At 41.7% G+C, this 16,094-nt stretch overlaps 1 protein-coding gene across 1 annotated transcript; it reads right to left on the bottom strand.

Annotated features, from left to right (window-relative positions):
• Positions 1-141: 141 nt before the first annotated feature.
• LOC308304948 (protein disulfide-isomerase-like) lies at positions 142-15,984 on the bottom strand (the record flags this gene model as incomplete). Its single annotated transcript, XM_080749572.1, has 4 exons — positions 142-347; positions 2,479-3,508; positions 3,570-3,700; positions 15,846-15,984. The coding sequence occupies 4 exons, from the start codon at positions 15,982-15,984 to the stop codon at positions 142-144; spliced, it is 1,506 nt and encodes a 501-aa protein (XP_080605698.1).
• Between the last annotated feature and the right edge of the window lie 110 nt (positions 15,985-16,094).

Here is a 16,094-nt window from a genome sequence, read left to right as displayed (position 1 = left end):
AAGAGAAAATCCTGAGGCAAGTCTCAAATATCCACCATGACTATATCCCCTCCAGTTCGATGGCAGTGGAAATGGGCTCTAGGTGCAGTTTGGACCCTTTTGAAGAGCATCATCAATAGTCAGCACACCAACTGTAAACAGTTAGTAGGTCCTCAGCTCTGTGTTCCAGCTCTCAAAAAGGCACGATCTCCCTAGAAGTTTCTGATTAACATCCACTGAGAACTTGGGTGAAAGGACTCTGGCCATTGTCCTCTTCTTGGCATTTGTGGTGTCCCTGCAATGTGCGATGCGGTGGTCCCTGTTGTGGCTGCAACTCTCAGCAATAACCGTTGGTCCATTTTGAAGTCCTAAGAGAAAGGAGAGAAAGAGAAATTTGTGAAATTAGATCCATGTTTGGGTTGAAACAATGAAAGCAAAGGAAGCAAAGGAGGAATTTGAATTAAGTGGGAATTCAATTGGTGGGTTTTGACTTTGGTGGTTTTAAATGTAGCTTTCACTTTAAATGAATTGTTCAATGTGTAAACATTGTGTATTGATTGATTGACTGATTATTTTATTAGACAAAAATGGAGAACAGTACAAGTATAGTCAATACACTTGAAATGTAGTACAGTACAAGTACAGTTAAACACCCTGCCTAAAAGGAACATCTCAAAAGGTGTAGGTGAGAATACCTGTAACTGCTCTGGGAGATGGACAGAGCAGAAGGGTCAACTGAGTCTGAGCTGGCCTGGGAGACTAGCCATAAATTATAACTTCCAGTAGAGGGTGCTAATATGCGGAGGTTACGTCTCTCCTGGAGTTATAACGCAGAGTAAAATAGCTCTCGCTGGTTGAGCCTCCATGTCCCTAATCGCCTCAAAACATGTTTAAATCATGAAGTTGCTCACCTCATCGTCGAAACAGCTTTATATCTACCGATGAGCCCACTCGTTGGCATGTGTTAGTCCATATGTTTCTAATAAATTAATGTTTACTAAAACTTCTCTGAGACTCGCGTTTCCTCGTCGGAATGTTTCCGCATACAGAGCGCTTCAGAACTACAGAACGTTGGAATACTTCCGCATACAAAAACGTCATGTCCTAGTATGAGCAAATCGCAACGGCGATCAACGTCACGTGATATGTAGCCTCGCGTAGCCAGGCTTTTACTCATCTCGCGTGATATGTTCGGCCATTTTACCCAAGCAGTTCAAAAACAAGGAAAGCGATGAGACTCAAAGAAGTTTTAGTAAACATTAATTTATTAGAAACATATGGACTAACACATGCCAACGAGTGGGCTCATCGGTAGATATAAAGCTGTTTCGACGATGAGGTGAGCAACTTCATGATTTAAACATGTTTTGAGGCGATTAGGGACATGGAGGCTCAACCAGCGAGAGCTATTTTACTCTGCGTTATAACTCCAGGAGAGACGTAACCTCCGCATATTAGCACCCTCTACTGGAAGTTATAATTTATGGCTACTGGGAGACCTAAGAAAGAGCGACACAAGTTGAGCCAACCATGAAAAACAGATATCACTAGCTTTTACATTAAGCACTTTAAGTCTTTACTCTGATAGCTCCTCTGCTATTACATTTCCCTCTACACTAGAAATACTCCTCAAAGAAATGAAGGGAACAAATGTTCCCTTAATTTATTTAAATGTATTTGAGTATAGTATACTGAAGTACTGCTCAAAGAATGAAGGGAACATTTTGTTCCCTTCATTTATTTGAGCAGTGTACTTTGCTGAAGTTTGCCCATCTTCAAATGTGGAGAAAGCCATGTAAACCAGGCTGAATTTAGCAGCCACAGTTTTTAAGGAATATAACAAACTGTATCAAAGAAAGCAACCACACAAAACTAGCTGAATTACAACACATCAAAACAATTTGATCAAGGATAAAATGTGTACTCACCAAATCAGTGAACAGAGTATAAAAATAGTCCAAAAGCTGACAGAAAACAGAGTAAGAAAAAGGTCTTCTGTTTGAATGCTTTTCTTCCTCATTCAAAAGGGGCTGCTTTCAAATTTCAACTGACAACAAGTCCCGCCCCCAGACTGATCTGCACATGTGTGAATGATGAACAAAAAGCACTGAACATAGTTTTTCTAAGTTAACTCAAGTCTTCCAACTCCAAAGTACTAGTAACTTAGTTTAAATGAGTTTTAACATCAGGAACTTATTTTTTCTAATAAACACAACTCAAAACAATCAAATTTGTCAGTTTTTTGGACCAAAAGTACTAGTAACTTAGTTTAAGTGATTAGGAATAACATGCTGATGAAAACTAAGTTAAGTGTACTCCATATGTTTGCCTAAGCAGAATTATCCAGCATGTTTGGTTTTACAGTGTACAGTCATGTAATCAAAACACATCTGTCCCATCTAGCGCCACCATCAGGACGATTTTGGTAAAACAAACTTTTGGCCTATTTGTGGAGATAAGCGACCAACGGTCGCTTATCTCCCGATTAGGGAGTCTTACTGGTCTTATTTACTGGTCTTATGCCACCACTCGCCAAGAATCTGGTGAAGCCCTCCAGGGTTCTCTCTCCGCAGTAGTCCATGACCTTCCTGTCATCTCCCGCAAGGAAGAATTTAAATGTGGGGTAGCTGTGCCTGTGAACCTCAATCGACAGCAGTTCATTGGCTGTCACGTCGATCTTGGCCACTATGATATCCTCTTTGTCCTTGTACTGCTCTCCCAGTTTGTCCCAGACGGGTTCCAGTTGTCTGCAGAGTCCACACCAGGGTGCAAAGAAAACCACAAAGACATTCTTGTTGGGGTCAAAGGCGACTTCTTTGAAGTTCTTGCCCACCAGGACCTTGACAGGGTTTTTGTCCCAGTCTTTGGGGATGTCTTCGCTTCTGAGGTAGTCCTCGGTGAAGAGTGTGCAGAATTTGATAATGTTTTCAGTGGTGGTGGCCTCATTTTCTGGCATGGATGCTATCATCCCGTCTTCAAGCGCCCATTGAAGGATGGTGGGGTATTGCTCCCTCTTCAGGCCAATGATCTCTATAATTTTGTCGTTCACGTCAGTGTCCATGAAGACAAACAGGATCTTGCCCTTGAAGCCTTTTGCTGCCTTCTTGAATTGGTCCATTTTGTCCACAAAGTCAGTAGCAGCCTTTGACATTAACATGAAGGCGTGGGACTTGACTTGTGTCCTGAAGATCCTACAGGCAGTCAGCTTTGAGAACTCGGTGACCAGAGGAAGCTGGTTGTCGACCTCAATGAATTCCATGAGGTCGACAGCGGTAAGCTCTCCAAGCTCTCCGTCAAAGATACAACGCTCATCAGACTTCCTGAAGAGGACAACACCGTCCTTGGACACCCCTAACTTTGTGTACACCTCGTCATCAGAGGTCATCCCAAATGGGATGACCTCCCATTCAAGCACCTGATATATGCATTCTGCTGCTCTAAGAAAGACCTTAGCGTCCTCAGATTCGGCATCCTTGAAGAAGCCAATGACCGCCATGCGCGACATCGGCCAGGTGGTTAACAGCTGGGCCTGGACGTTTCTTAAGCCACTCCACAATGTCATAAGCCTCCGTCTCCGCTGTGACGTCTACTTTACCCAGGCGGATATCTGAGCCCTCTGCCTTCAGCGTGCCAGCTGCCTTGGCATACTCCTTGTAGGCCACCAGAGTTTTCAGCGCCTTGTTGAAGTTACTCTTCTTCAGCACCAGGACGCCCTCTTCCTCTGGGATGGGATTTGGGGATGACAGAGCGTAGGGCATACTGTGTCACAGATGTGTCGTTGTTCGACCCTTTTATGCCCATTATGGAGATCCCTGATGTCATCGATATACATCACTGGCCAGATGGCCAAGACTTGGCCCATATCTGTGTGGCTGGTTCAGAAGATAGGGATCTCCATGTATGGACATAAAAGGGATTGTATGTTGTGTGATGTCACAGGAACCACTCGAACAGAATCCCTTTTATGCCCATATCTGGAGATCCCTGATGTCATCAATATTAAGCCCATATCTAACAGGACTTCATGGGAATGCTGTTGAGGAAGACAGCCCATATCTGTGTGGCTGGTTCAGACAGGGATCTCCATGTATGGGCATAAAAAGGATTGTATGTGTATGGTGTCAGATGTGATAGAGGTCATCATTTTCACGGTTCTTTTTTTGACGCCGTCCGACGCCGTTATTTTGGTGGAGCCCTAGCCTTACTAGTAACATAGGCACCGGAGCCTGTTTAACGAAAGGCTACTGTGCCCCCCCACTTTTGGGTGTCCCTCCACATGCGCAAATCGCTGCTGCTGCTTGCATCGCGCAGCGGTCGCCCAAGCCCATTTTTTGTCTGGTTGGGCAAAATGTCATGTTTATATGTATGTATTGTTTTTGACTATTGATTTTGTCCATAAAATAATCTGCAGGCTATACCACGTGAAATATTTAACATGGCAAATTGTAGGGCTTCGCTAAAATTGAGACGCACCTCGTCCGGCCTAAATGTCATGCGACAAAAAAATAATAAAATAGAACTACGGTCTAACAAGGCATTGCACCATGATGCGTTGTTAATAATAAAATAGAACTACGGTCTAACAACGCATTGCACCATGATGCGTTGTTAATAATAAAATAGAACTACGGTCTAACAACGCATTGCACCATGATGCGTTGTTAATAATAAAATAGAACTACGGTCTAACAACGCATTGCACCATGATGCGTTGTTAATAATAAAATAGAACTACGGTCTAACAAGGCATTGCACCATGATGCGTTGTTAATAATAAAATAGAACTACGGTCTAACAACGCATTGCACCATGATGCGTTGTTAATAATAAAATAGAACTAGGGTCTAACAACGCATTGCACCATGATACGTTGTTAATAATAAAATAGAACTAGGGTCTAACAACGCATTGCACCATGATGCGTTGTTAATAATAAAATAGAACTAGGGTCTAACAACGCATTGCACCATGATGCGTTGTTAATAATAAAATAGAACTACGGTCTAACAACGCATTGCACCATGATGCGTTGTTAATAATAAAATAGAACTACGGTCTAACAAGGCATTGCACCATGATGCGTTGTTAATAATAAAATAGAACTACGGTCTAACAACGCATTGCACCATGATGCGTTGTTAATAATAAAATAGAACTACGGTCTAACAAGGCATTGCACCATGATGCGTTGTTAATAATAAAATAGAACTACGGTCTAACAAGGCATTGCACCATGATGCGTTGTTAATAATAAAATAGAACTACGGTCTAACAAGGCATTGCACCATGATGCGTTGTTAATAATAAAATAGAACTAGGGTCTAACAAGGCATTGCACCATGATGCGTTGTTAATAATAAAATAGAACTAGGGTCTAACAACGCATTGCACCATGATGCGTTGTTAATAATAAAATAGAACTACGGTCTAACAACGCATTGCACCATGATGCGTTGTTAATAATAAAATAGAACTACGGTCTAACAAGGCATTGCACCATGATGCGTTGTTAATAATAAAATAGAACTACGGTCTAACAAGGCATTGCACCATGATGCGTTGTTAATAATAAAATAGAACTACGGTCTAACAAGGCATTGCACCATGATGCGTTGTTAATAATAAAATAGAACTACGGTCTAACAACGCATTGCACCATGATGCGTTGTTAATAATAAAATAGAACTACGGTCTAACAACGCATTGCACCATGATGCGTTGTTAATAATAAAATAGAACTACGGTCTAACAAGGCATTGCACCATGATGCGTTGTTAATAATAAAATAGAACTACGGTCTAACAAGGCATTGCACCATGATGCGTTGTTAATAATAAAATAGAACTACGGTCTAACAAGGCATTGCACCATGATGCGTTGTTAATAATAAAATAGAACTACGGTCTAACAAGGCATTGCACCATGATAGGTTGTTAGAACTACGGTCTAACAACGCATTGCACCATGATGCGTTGTTAATAATAAAATAGAACTACGGTCTAACAAGGCATTGCACCATGATGCGTTGTTAATAATAAAATAGAACTACGGTCTAACAAGGCATTGCACCATGATGCGTTGTTAATAATAAAATAGAACTACGGTCTAACAAGGCATTGCACCATGATGCGTTGTTAATAATAAAATAGAACTACGGTCTAACAAGGCATTGCACCATGATGCGTTGTTAATAATAAAATAGAACTACGGTCTAACAAGGCATTGCACCATGATGCGTTGTTAGAACTACGGTCTAACAACGCATTGCACCATGATGCGTTGTTAATAATAAAATAGAACTACGGTCTAACAACGCATTGCACCATGATGCGTTGTTAATAATAAAATAGAACTACGGTCTAACAAGGCATTGCACCATGATGCGTTGTTAATAATAAAATAGAACTACGGTCTAACAAGGCATTGCACCATGATGCGTTGTTAATAATAAAATAGAACTACGGTCTAACAAGGCATTGCACCATGATGCGTTGTTAATAATAAAATAGAACTACGGTCTAACAAGGCATTGCACCATGATGCGTTGTTAATAATAAAATAGAACTACGGTCTAACAAGGCATTGCACCATGATGCGTTGTTAGAACTACGGTCTAACAACGCATTGCACCATGATGCGTTGTTAGAACTACGGTCTAACAACGCATTGCACCATGATGCGTTGTTAATAATAAAATAGAACTACGGTCTAACAACGCATTGCACCATGATGCGTTGTTAGAACTACGGTCTAACAAGGCATTGCACCATGATGCGTTGTTAATAATAAAATAGAACTACGGTCTAACAAGGCATTGCACCATGATGCGTTGTTAATAATAAAATAGAACTACGGTCTAACAAGGCATTGCACCATGATGCGTTGTTAATAATAAAATAGAACTACGGTCTAACAAGGCATTGCACCATGATGCGTTGTTAATAATAAAATAGAACTACGGTCTAACAAGGCATTGCACCATGATGCGTTGTTAATAATAAAATAGAACTACGGTCTAACAAGGCATTGCACCATGATGCGTTGTTAATAATAAAATAGAACTACGGTCTAACAAGGCATTGCACCATGATGCGTTGTTAATAATAAAATAGAACTACGGTCTAACAAGGCATTGCACCATGATGCGTTGTTAGAACTACGGTCTAACAACGCATTGCACCATGATGCGTTGTTAGAACTACGGTCTAACAACGCATTGCACCATGATGCGTTGTTAATAATAAAATAGAACTACGGTCTAACAACGCATTGCACCATGATGCGTTGTTAGAACTACGGTCTAACAAGGCATTGCACCATGATGCGTTGTTAATAATAAAATAGAACTACGGTCTAACAAGGCATTGCACCATGATGCGTTGTTAATAATAAAATAGAACTACGGTCTAACAAGGCATTGCACCATGATGCGTTGTTAATAATAAAATAGAACTACGGTCTAACAAGGCATTGCACCATGATGCGTTGTTAATAATAAAATAGAACTACGGTCTAACAAGGCATTGCACCATGATGCGTTGTTAATAATAAAATAGAACTACGGTCTAACAACGCATTGCACCATGATGCGTTGTTAGAACTACGGTCTAACAAGGCATTGCACCATGATGCGTTGTTAATAATAAAATAGAACTACGGTCTAACAAGGCATTGCACCATGATGCGTTGTTAATAATAAAATAGAACTACGGTCTAACAAGGCATTGCACCATGATGCGTTGTTAATAATAAAATAGAACTACGGTCTAACAAGGCATTGCACCATGATGCGTTGTTAATAATAAAATAGAACTACGGTCTAACAAGGCATTGCACCATGATGCGTTGTTAATAATAAAATAGAACTACGGTCTAACAAGGCATTGCACCATGATGCGTTGTTAATAATAAAATAGAACTACGGTCTAACAAGGCATTGCACCATGATGCGTTGTTAATAATAAAATAGAACTACGGTCTAACAAGGCATTGCACCATGATGCGTTGTTAGAACTACGGTCTAACAACGCATTGCACCATGATGCGTTGTTAGAACTACGGTCTAACAACGCATTGCACCATGATGCGTTGTTAATAATAAAATAGAACTACGGTCTAACAAGGCATTGCACCATGATGCGTTGTTAATAATAAAATAGAACTACGGTCTAACAACGCATTGCACCATGATGCGTTGTTAATAATAAAATAGAACTACGGTCTAACAACGCATTGCACCATGATGCGTTGTTAGAACTATGATGCGTGCACCATGATGCGTTGTTAATAATAAAATAGAACTACGGTCTAACAAGGCATTGCACCATGATGCGTTGTTAATAATAAAATAGAACTACGGTCTAACAAGGCATTGCACCATGATGCGTTGTTAATAATAAAATAGAACTACGGTCTAACAACATATTGCACCATGATGCGTTGTTAATAATAAAATAGAACTACGGTCTAACAACGCATTGCACCATGATGCGTTGTTAATAATAAAATAGAACTACGGTCTAACAACGAATTGCACCATGATGCGTTGTTAGAACTACGGTCTAACAAGGCATTGCACCATGATGCGTTGTTAATAATAAAATAGAACTACGGTCTAACAACGCATTGCTCCATGATGCGTTGTTAATAATAAAATAGAACTACGGTCTAACAAGGCATTGCTCCATGATGCGTTGTTAGAACTACGGTCTAACAAGGCATTGCACCATGATGCGTTGTTAGCTTGTAGATCTGTCGTTCACTCCAATCTGTGCATTGACAACATGCAATAGAGTGAAATAGAGAGGTTTTGAAAATCCATTGTTAAAAATTAGGGCTGGGACTTTAACTGATTAATTGCGATTAATTAATTACAGAAAACTAACGCGATTAAAAAAAATTACGCATTTTAATCGCACTTAGTTTTTGCACCACAGAACCTTCAGTTTCGGGAGAAGTAGCCGATGCAAAATTTAGATTAAAAAAACTCACTCGTTGATTCACTCATACAACTTATCTTCCGTATTGTCCGTTTTGTATTCCTCTTCCGTGTCTGTTGGCTTGTTCTTCAGGACCCACTCTGGTCTAGGTACAAGTCATACAGTCGTACCATCTGTGCCCGAGCTGGTATGGCATTCACTACCCTCCTTAGTTCGCGCGCTGGGTGGGCATGAATGGCCATTACTTGCTCCCGAATAGGGGAAGCATTTGCAGTTTTCATTTGAGCCCGGATTCCAGATGTGACGACTGTTTTGATGAGGTATGCAGCCACAACAGAACGGCAAAAATGCTCCTAGTGCAATCACCACCGTTCCTCCTATTTTGACAGCAAGAGCACCCCGTGCACTCAACTTTTCATACCACCATTCAATCAGTTTGGGCTGTTGTCCTGCATTATCCTTAACCTCAGCTCTGGGGCTCTTTTACTTGCTCATGACTATGGTAAATTTGTTCAGATAGAGATTGAACAGTCTGTGACCCTTTTCCCAACTGTATTCAGTTGTTGCTTCTCACCCTCTGTCTACTTGGCTTGGGTGCATGAGTAACCGGTTTGCCCTTTATTTTGTAGGGCGGTGTAGGGCGGTGGTCCTTGCTTGTCTTTGTTCCATCACCTGACTCCACTACAGGCCTTTTTGTGGGTGGGGTGGTCACCATAGGTGCCGGTGTTACCCCCTTGGGTTGGCCGAAGGGCGACTATGTTAACGGTGCAAGTCCAAGTATAGTTCTTGTAACCTGCAGGTGAAATTGGTGGGGTTTAGACCCATGTCTTGAAACTGGCCATTATGCACCATTATGCTAGATTTGATTTTAAGTGGGTGCACTAAACAGAATTGTGTTGTATGAATGACTGACTGAATGAATGAATGAATGACATCTTTTACGTGTCATGCCATCAATTTGGCCCATCCCATATGGGATTATGTGCACGAATTACACAAAATGAAAACTGACATCAACAGTCAGGGGCGTCACACCAAATTCTGGGCCCTGGGTATAAGGATTCACTGCGGGCCCCCCATGAATGTTAACTATTGAAAAATAGCATATATACAAGCTCACAGCGTGGCACCGAGTGCCGCGCTGCGAGCTTGTAGATCTGCTATTTTTGAAAAATCGTGAAAATGTGTGCAAGAAACCTATGTCAAGAACCCCCAAGATGATATGTATTTGGCCACGGACCCCGATCTCAAAATATTTAGTTCCAGGTGATAAATAAGAAATACACATAAAAGAAAGATAGAACTTTCACTAAAAATAGAAAAGAATAGGAATCCAGGAGGTGATGAGGTAGTATGTTTCTTGCAGCTTTATTCAAAGAAGCATCAAAAACAAAGTCCAGGATAGCATCAGAATCAAGTAGAAAGTCAGAGCAGTCAGAGAGAGTCCTCCGGCACTGGCTCACCTCACGGCTGCCAGGCCAATACTGAGTTCCTCATGTCAATTTAGTGTCAGGTTAAATACATTAGGAATACACAAATCATGGTCTGCTCAGACAGACAGATGGTTTGAACCGGAGGCAAGACATTGATCAAAGGACAACAATAGATCAAAGAAGTTTAGGCAAAGATACTGTAGGTGTGATCAGATACAATCAACGTCAAGACAGACAGATATGACACCTCAACATTCATTGTGAATCAAAGGATAGGCCTATGACACCTCCCGATGGAACAGCTGGCCACAGCTGCTGCTGTAGCCCTACTTTTAGCAGACTGAATGTCCAAAATAGTTTCACAGTTCATATTAATATAAATCAAAATACATACATTTGTTTAAACAGAAACCTATTTATCACCAGGGACCACCCCAGAAGCAAAATTTGAGTATAGAAATGTTCGCTTAAAAAATACATATATTCAAAGATTTTCACACATTTTTACAACTTTTCAAAAATAGCAGATCTACAAGCTCGCAGCGTGGCACTCGGTGCCGCGTTGTGAGCTTGTATATCTGCTATTTTTCAACAGATAAAGTTATAAGGGCCCCTCCACCTTGGGCCCCGGTAACTCAGTCCCACTTTCCTACCCCTTGTGACGCCCCTGTCAACAGTCCCTCCCACATCACGGTACACCCTGTGCTCCTTCTCATTGACCAGGCCTTCTCAAGAAATTAAGCAAAAGAATAAATGTCATGTTCAAAGAGACGTTTCAGCGTCTCCGAGACAGATCAAATGGAAAACACAAAACTGTTGCTTTTTTAATTAAATTGCAATATGATATTGTATCTGACCTCAAATGAATCAAACACAATTCATAATTCAATTCAACTGAGCAAACAGTGGCGTTGATGTTCAAGATACAAATGAACAGAAAAAAACCTGATCTTTTGTCCCTTCTTCAGTTCATAAAGTTCCTTTAATGTCCCTTAAATGACTCTATTCCAAAAAAAAATCTATTCCAAAGCAATCCAGATATCCAAAACAAACCAAGGATCTTTTCCTGTCTATGCAAAAGAAAAAGAAAAGAAACCAAAAAAATGGGGATACTCGCTGTGCCGCGCTGTGAGCTTATAGATCTGCTATTTTTGAAGAATTGTGAACATTTTGTGCAAGTCTTTGTATAATATTGATCCAATGTCTTCTAAATCCTTCTTCTAAATCAGAGGCAAACCTTTTCATCTCAAGGACCCCCAAAATTACACGCATTTGGCCACAAACTCCCATCTCAAAATATGTTGTTCCAGGGACCCCCAGAAGCAAACATTTGAGTAATGTTTTTCTTTTTTCTCTTTCTTTCTTTTTTTTTTCTTTTTGAAAATTCAAAGATTTTCAACAAATTATTTTCAACGATTTTTCAAAAAGCTGTTTGTAGATCTGCTATTCTTCAATAGTTAAAGTATAAGATAATTCCAGGTCTTAATGGGTTACATTTGACAATAGGGTATAGCAGTGTCTGTGGTTTTTCTGCTGCCACTAAAATATCCTTTTTCCAATTAGAGATTTACAAAAACCTTAATATCATTTTAAGCCTAGAATCCAGCCATCCTTTGATTGTGTAATTAAATGAATTAAAGGTGTTATGGTCATGATTCACCAGGATCCTGGATGGCCTGATTCTAGGCTTAACATATTTAAACATTTTAGTAAATCTCTATGGCAGGGAGGAGTCTTCAACATTTTCAGGTCAAGGACCCCATAGTTGAGAGTGAGATGAAGCAGGGACCCCCCACAACCTGTTCATAGATTCCATATAGTTTCATTGATATTTAACCACTTTTCAGATATTTCAGATATTTTCAGATATTTAACCACTTGAACCATCCATACTTAATAAAGTTGACCTTTCACTCTGTACTTAGTCTGCTCTTTTTCCCCTCTACACCAAACCTCTTTGCCGAAAATAGCCGATCTACAAGTTCACAACGCCTCGCAATGTTTTAGTGGCACCAGAAAACCACGCCAACTGCTATGCCCTATAATAGGCAAACACAAACATATCAAACACTCCTTCAATACTGTCTCCCATCAACACAGATGCAGTACAGCTGGGTGCCCAGGTGGGGGCAGTGTCTCCATAGGCTCTATGCACAGCATAGCAGCCATACTGGAAGGAAATTGGGCCTCTTGAGCAAAGACTGTAGAAAAATATGGACGATGCGAAGCCATTGGTTTCTATGCAGCGCAAATGGCCCTTTTCTACCCCTTGGAATGGGTGTCGCCATCATAGAATTGTAAAGGCATCAGAGATGCTATTGGCTGCCAACGGTCACATGCAACCGAGGGATACATGGGAGAATGTGGTCGGAGCCTCCCGAAATACAGCACACGAAGAAGAACACAGCCGGCTGGTATCAGTTAGAGTTCTCAACGGGCCTGCACATTAAGGCCCGGCCCTAACTGGGCCCTAACCGGGCAGGCCCGAGGCCCTACCCGGCCCTACTAAGTAGCATACATTTTAGGCCCTACCCGGCCCGAAAACGTCGGGTCGGGTCGGCTATGGTCGGGTCTATAACAGAGTAATAGTAATAAAATAATAAAAATATATTTTTTTTTATTGAGCCCGAGACCCTACCCGGCCCTACTAATTAGCATACATTTTAGGCCCTACCCTACCCTAAATGTCGGTCAGGTTCGGGTATGGTCGGGTTCGGGCAGAATTTGAGAACTCTAGTATCAGTTTAGTTGGCCACGCCCCCCCGCAACTTTATCATTTATTTTAAAATAAATTGGACCACATTTCGACAAAACGAATATGATGGTGATTGAAAGGCAATTGTTAACTAGCGATAGGAACCATACAGTATTCATGAAAATGTTAATTAAGGTTAGAAAACGAAAGGGGAAAATGAATGGGATCCAATGGAGAACAATTCTTTTTGCGATCAGCCGGGGGGGGGGGGGGGGGGGGGGGGAACAGCGCAACTAGCGGCCAAACATAGGAAGTTTTACTTCCGTATTGGAGTCATTTTAAATGGGCAGAACTATGCCCTGCTCTTGAGTCAATAGGGAGGACATTGGAATTTGGAAAAAAAAGTAAAAGGAAGGCTCTGTTCCATTTAGCTGCACAGCCATAAGGGACAATTTGGAACCCTGAGGGTACCTGGACCACACTTTGAGCACACAGGAAAAAACAGGCAGGTCTTCGGTTAAGGGTTAACAGTGGTTAAGAGAGATTATATGTTTGCCTGTGACCCACATAGTGAAAATAGCAGATCTACAAGCATACAATATGTCGCTTTGTGCCGCGTTGCGAGCTTGTAGATTGTCTATTTTCACTACTACTTAGTTATTAAAGGACAACTTTGTTTTTTTTTACAACAAGGGTTCATATTTTAGCTAATCATTAGAGAAAAGAAAAGATGAGTGTTAAAATGTTTTCATTTGCTTCTTTCTATCGTTTTAGTGATTTTAACGATTTTGATTTGCATTCATGCCCCCGGTTGGGGGCATGCATGCAAGTGGCTAAATATGTATTTTTTTATATAGTTCTCAGAATATGGACACTAGGGTTCAAGTTGTTGATATAAAAAAGGATTGGAAGATTTGGAGGACTCCCTGTAGTAACTCTGAGGACCCCCTAGGGGACCCCCTGTTGAAGACCCCCGTTTTACACTAATGGCTATATACAGTATGCCAGTGTTTCTCAACCACTGTGCCTGGGGACCTTTGGTGTGCCCCTGAGAAGGGTCAAGTGTGCCCCTTGAAACTGCTTGAAAGCCAGTATTGTATTTATCATTTTAAAAATGATTTAAACTAGTGAAAACAGTTGATCTACAAGCACACAACGCCTCGCGGTGCGAGGCGTTGTGTGCTTGTAGATCTGCTGTTTTCACTACTGTTGTGCGACGAAACTGTTGTGCGACGAAACTGTTGTGCGAAGAAACGTACACATTTGAAACTTGGAGATACAAGGTTTCTTCCCGACAGTGACGATATTTACACCCCCGTATTATGTTGGCGTGCCCATGGATTCTTGGAACATAAAAAGTGTGCCCATGCAGAAAAAAGGTTGAGAAACACTGCAGTATGCTCATCATCAGATGGCAGCGTTTCTGTCCACTCACTCTGTGTCTCATTGATTGGTTGAGCTGTGTGGAGAGCTCAGTTAAAGCTGCCTCCCATGCAGTGACATCATCCATGGAGGATTCCAAGGAACTGAAACCTTTGTCTTCCTGGAAAGTAGAAGCCATTGTTCTGGCATTAAGGCCAGTGGTGTCACTGTGGTAGGTAGTGGTGGGAAAAGTAGTCACATTTAAGTACCGTAAGTAAGTCAAACTATCAATACTGCTGCTAATTTATAGAAACACTCTGTTACAAGTAAACGACACTCTGGAATTTAGAATTTACTTCCAAAAGGAAAAGTACAGTAGCCTACTTAAATTTCCGAGTTTGTCAGATTTGACCCGGGGCGAGCGCGTTTTGGGCCAAGTGCTCGTCCTTTCGTCCATTGTAGCCTATACACAATTAAAAAATAAAGTAGCAGATCTACAAGCTCGAGTTTCGAGCTTTTGACACTGGTGGTGCAATCAAGCAGGGCGTTACTAAAAAAAACTAAACGTTTTTTTCTGCACAACAGCAACAAGACAATGCAATACATTACAATAGTAGATCACTAGCATCCTTTAAAATCGCCCTGAAAAAACACTTACAGGCGGCAACTTTCAGGAACCTGAACCTATGTTTTTGGTTCTGGTTTTGTTTCCATTGCGTACAGCCTGGTTCCAGACGAGGTTCTTGGAACCTTTTTTAGGTCCTGCTCCTGAGGTAGAACTAAACTTGAGTTCTGGGAACCTATGGGCGGGGCCAGCAGCGCTGCTGCTCTTTTTTGGGGGACCTTTCCAGTTAGTTCTGGTTGTATGGAAACGTAAGCAGAACTTGGTCCCGGAACTTCACGGGTTCTTGAAAGTTCTTGGTTCTGGAAGGTTCTGGTTCTAGTTCTGGTTTGGCCCTGCAGTGGAAATGGGGCTATAGTCAGACTATACAGACAGAGGTTACATAAGTGTTCCTGGGTCAGTGCACAGCGCTAGAGGTTGTGCTGTCCTGTCCTGCATCAGTTAGCTCATTAACACTGGTGTTATTTTAAGAGCTTCCTCCCTGCGACCCGCGGGAGATAAGAGTTTTATCCCTGCTCAGTCCCTCTCTCTCTCTCTCTCTCTCTCTCTCTCTCTCTCTCTCTCTCTCTCTCTCTCTCTCTCTCTCTCTCTCTCTCCCTCCCTCCCCACCTTCTCTCCTCAATCCCCTCGTATCATACTCTCGTTCCTCCTGGCGTCCGACTGTTCCTTCTTTCCTTCTTACATTTCTTGATTTCCTTCTTGATTTCCTGGAGATCTAAAACAGCACCAGCCTTCTCCTCCTCTTCCTCGTCTTCTTCTTCTCTCTTCGGGTCGCCGGTTCGACTGAGGAGGAGAAACAGGGGAATCGAACTAACGGACGAAGAAGCCTCCTCGCGCCCCATCGGGTGATTCCTGGCCTGCTGTCTGTCCTCCCCGGCAGCGGTAGCGCTCAGCAGGGGGCAGATAAGCTGCTGCTGACCCGCCAAGAAGCGTCGGCTCGTCGAGGGGCGACATGGAGCCACCCGTCCGACTGTAAATCGCTCAACACCAATCTCATGGAAGCACTCGTTCCGTTCGGAGTTTGGGTTTTAATCGCCTAACTGTACGTTTTTTTTACGGTATAC

This window comes from Nannobrachium achirus (assembly GCF_963921795.1).
Source record: "Nannobrachium achirus genome assembly, chromosome: 19".
NCBI classification, from domain to species: domain Eukaryota; kingdom Metazoa; phylum Chordata; class Actinopteri; order Myctophiformes; family Myctophidae; genus Nannobrachium; species Nannobrachium achirus.
Note: the sequence above shows the minus strand (reverse complement) of the source record. Positions and strands in the feature narration are given on the sequence as shown.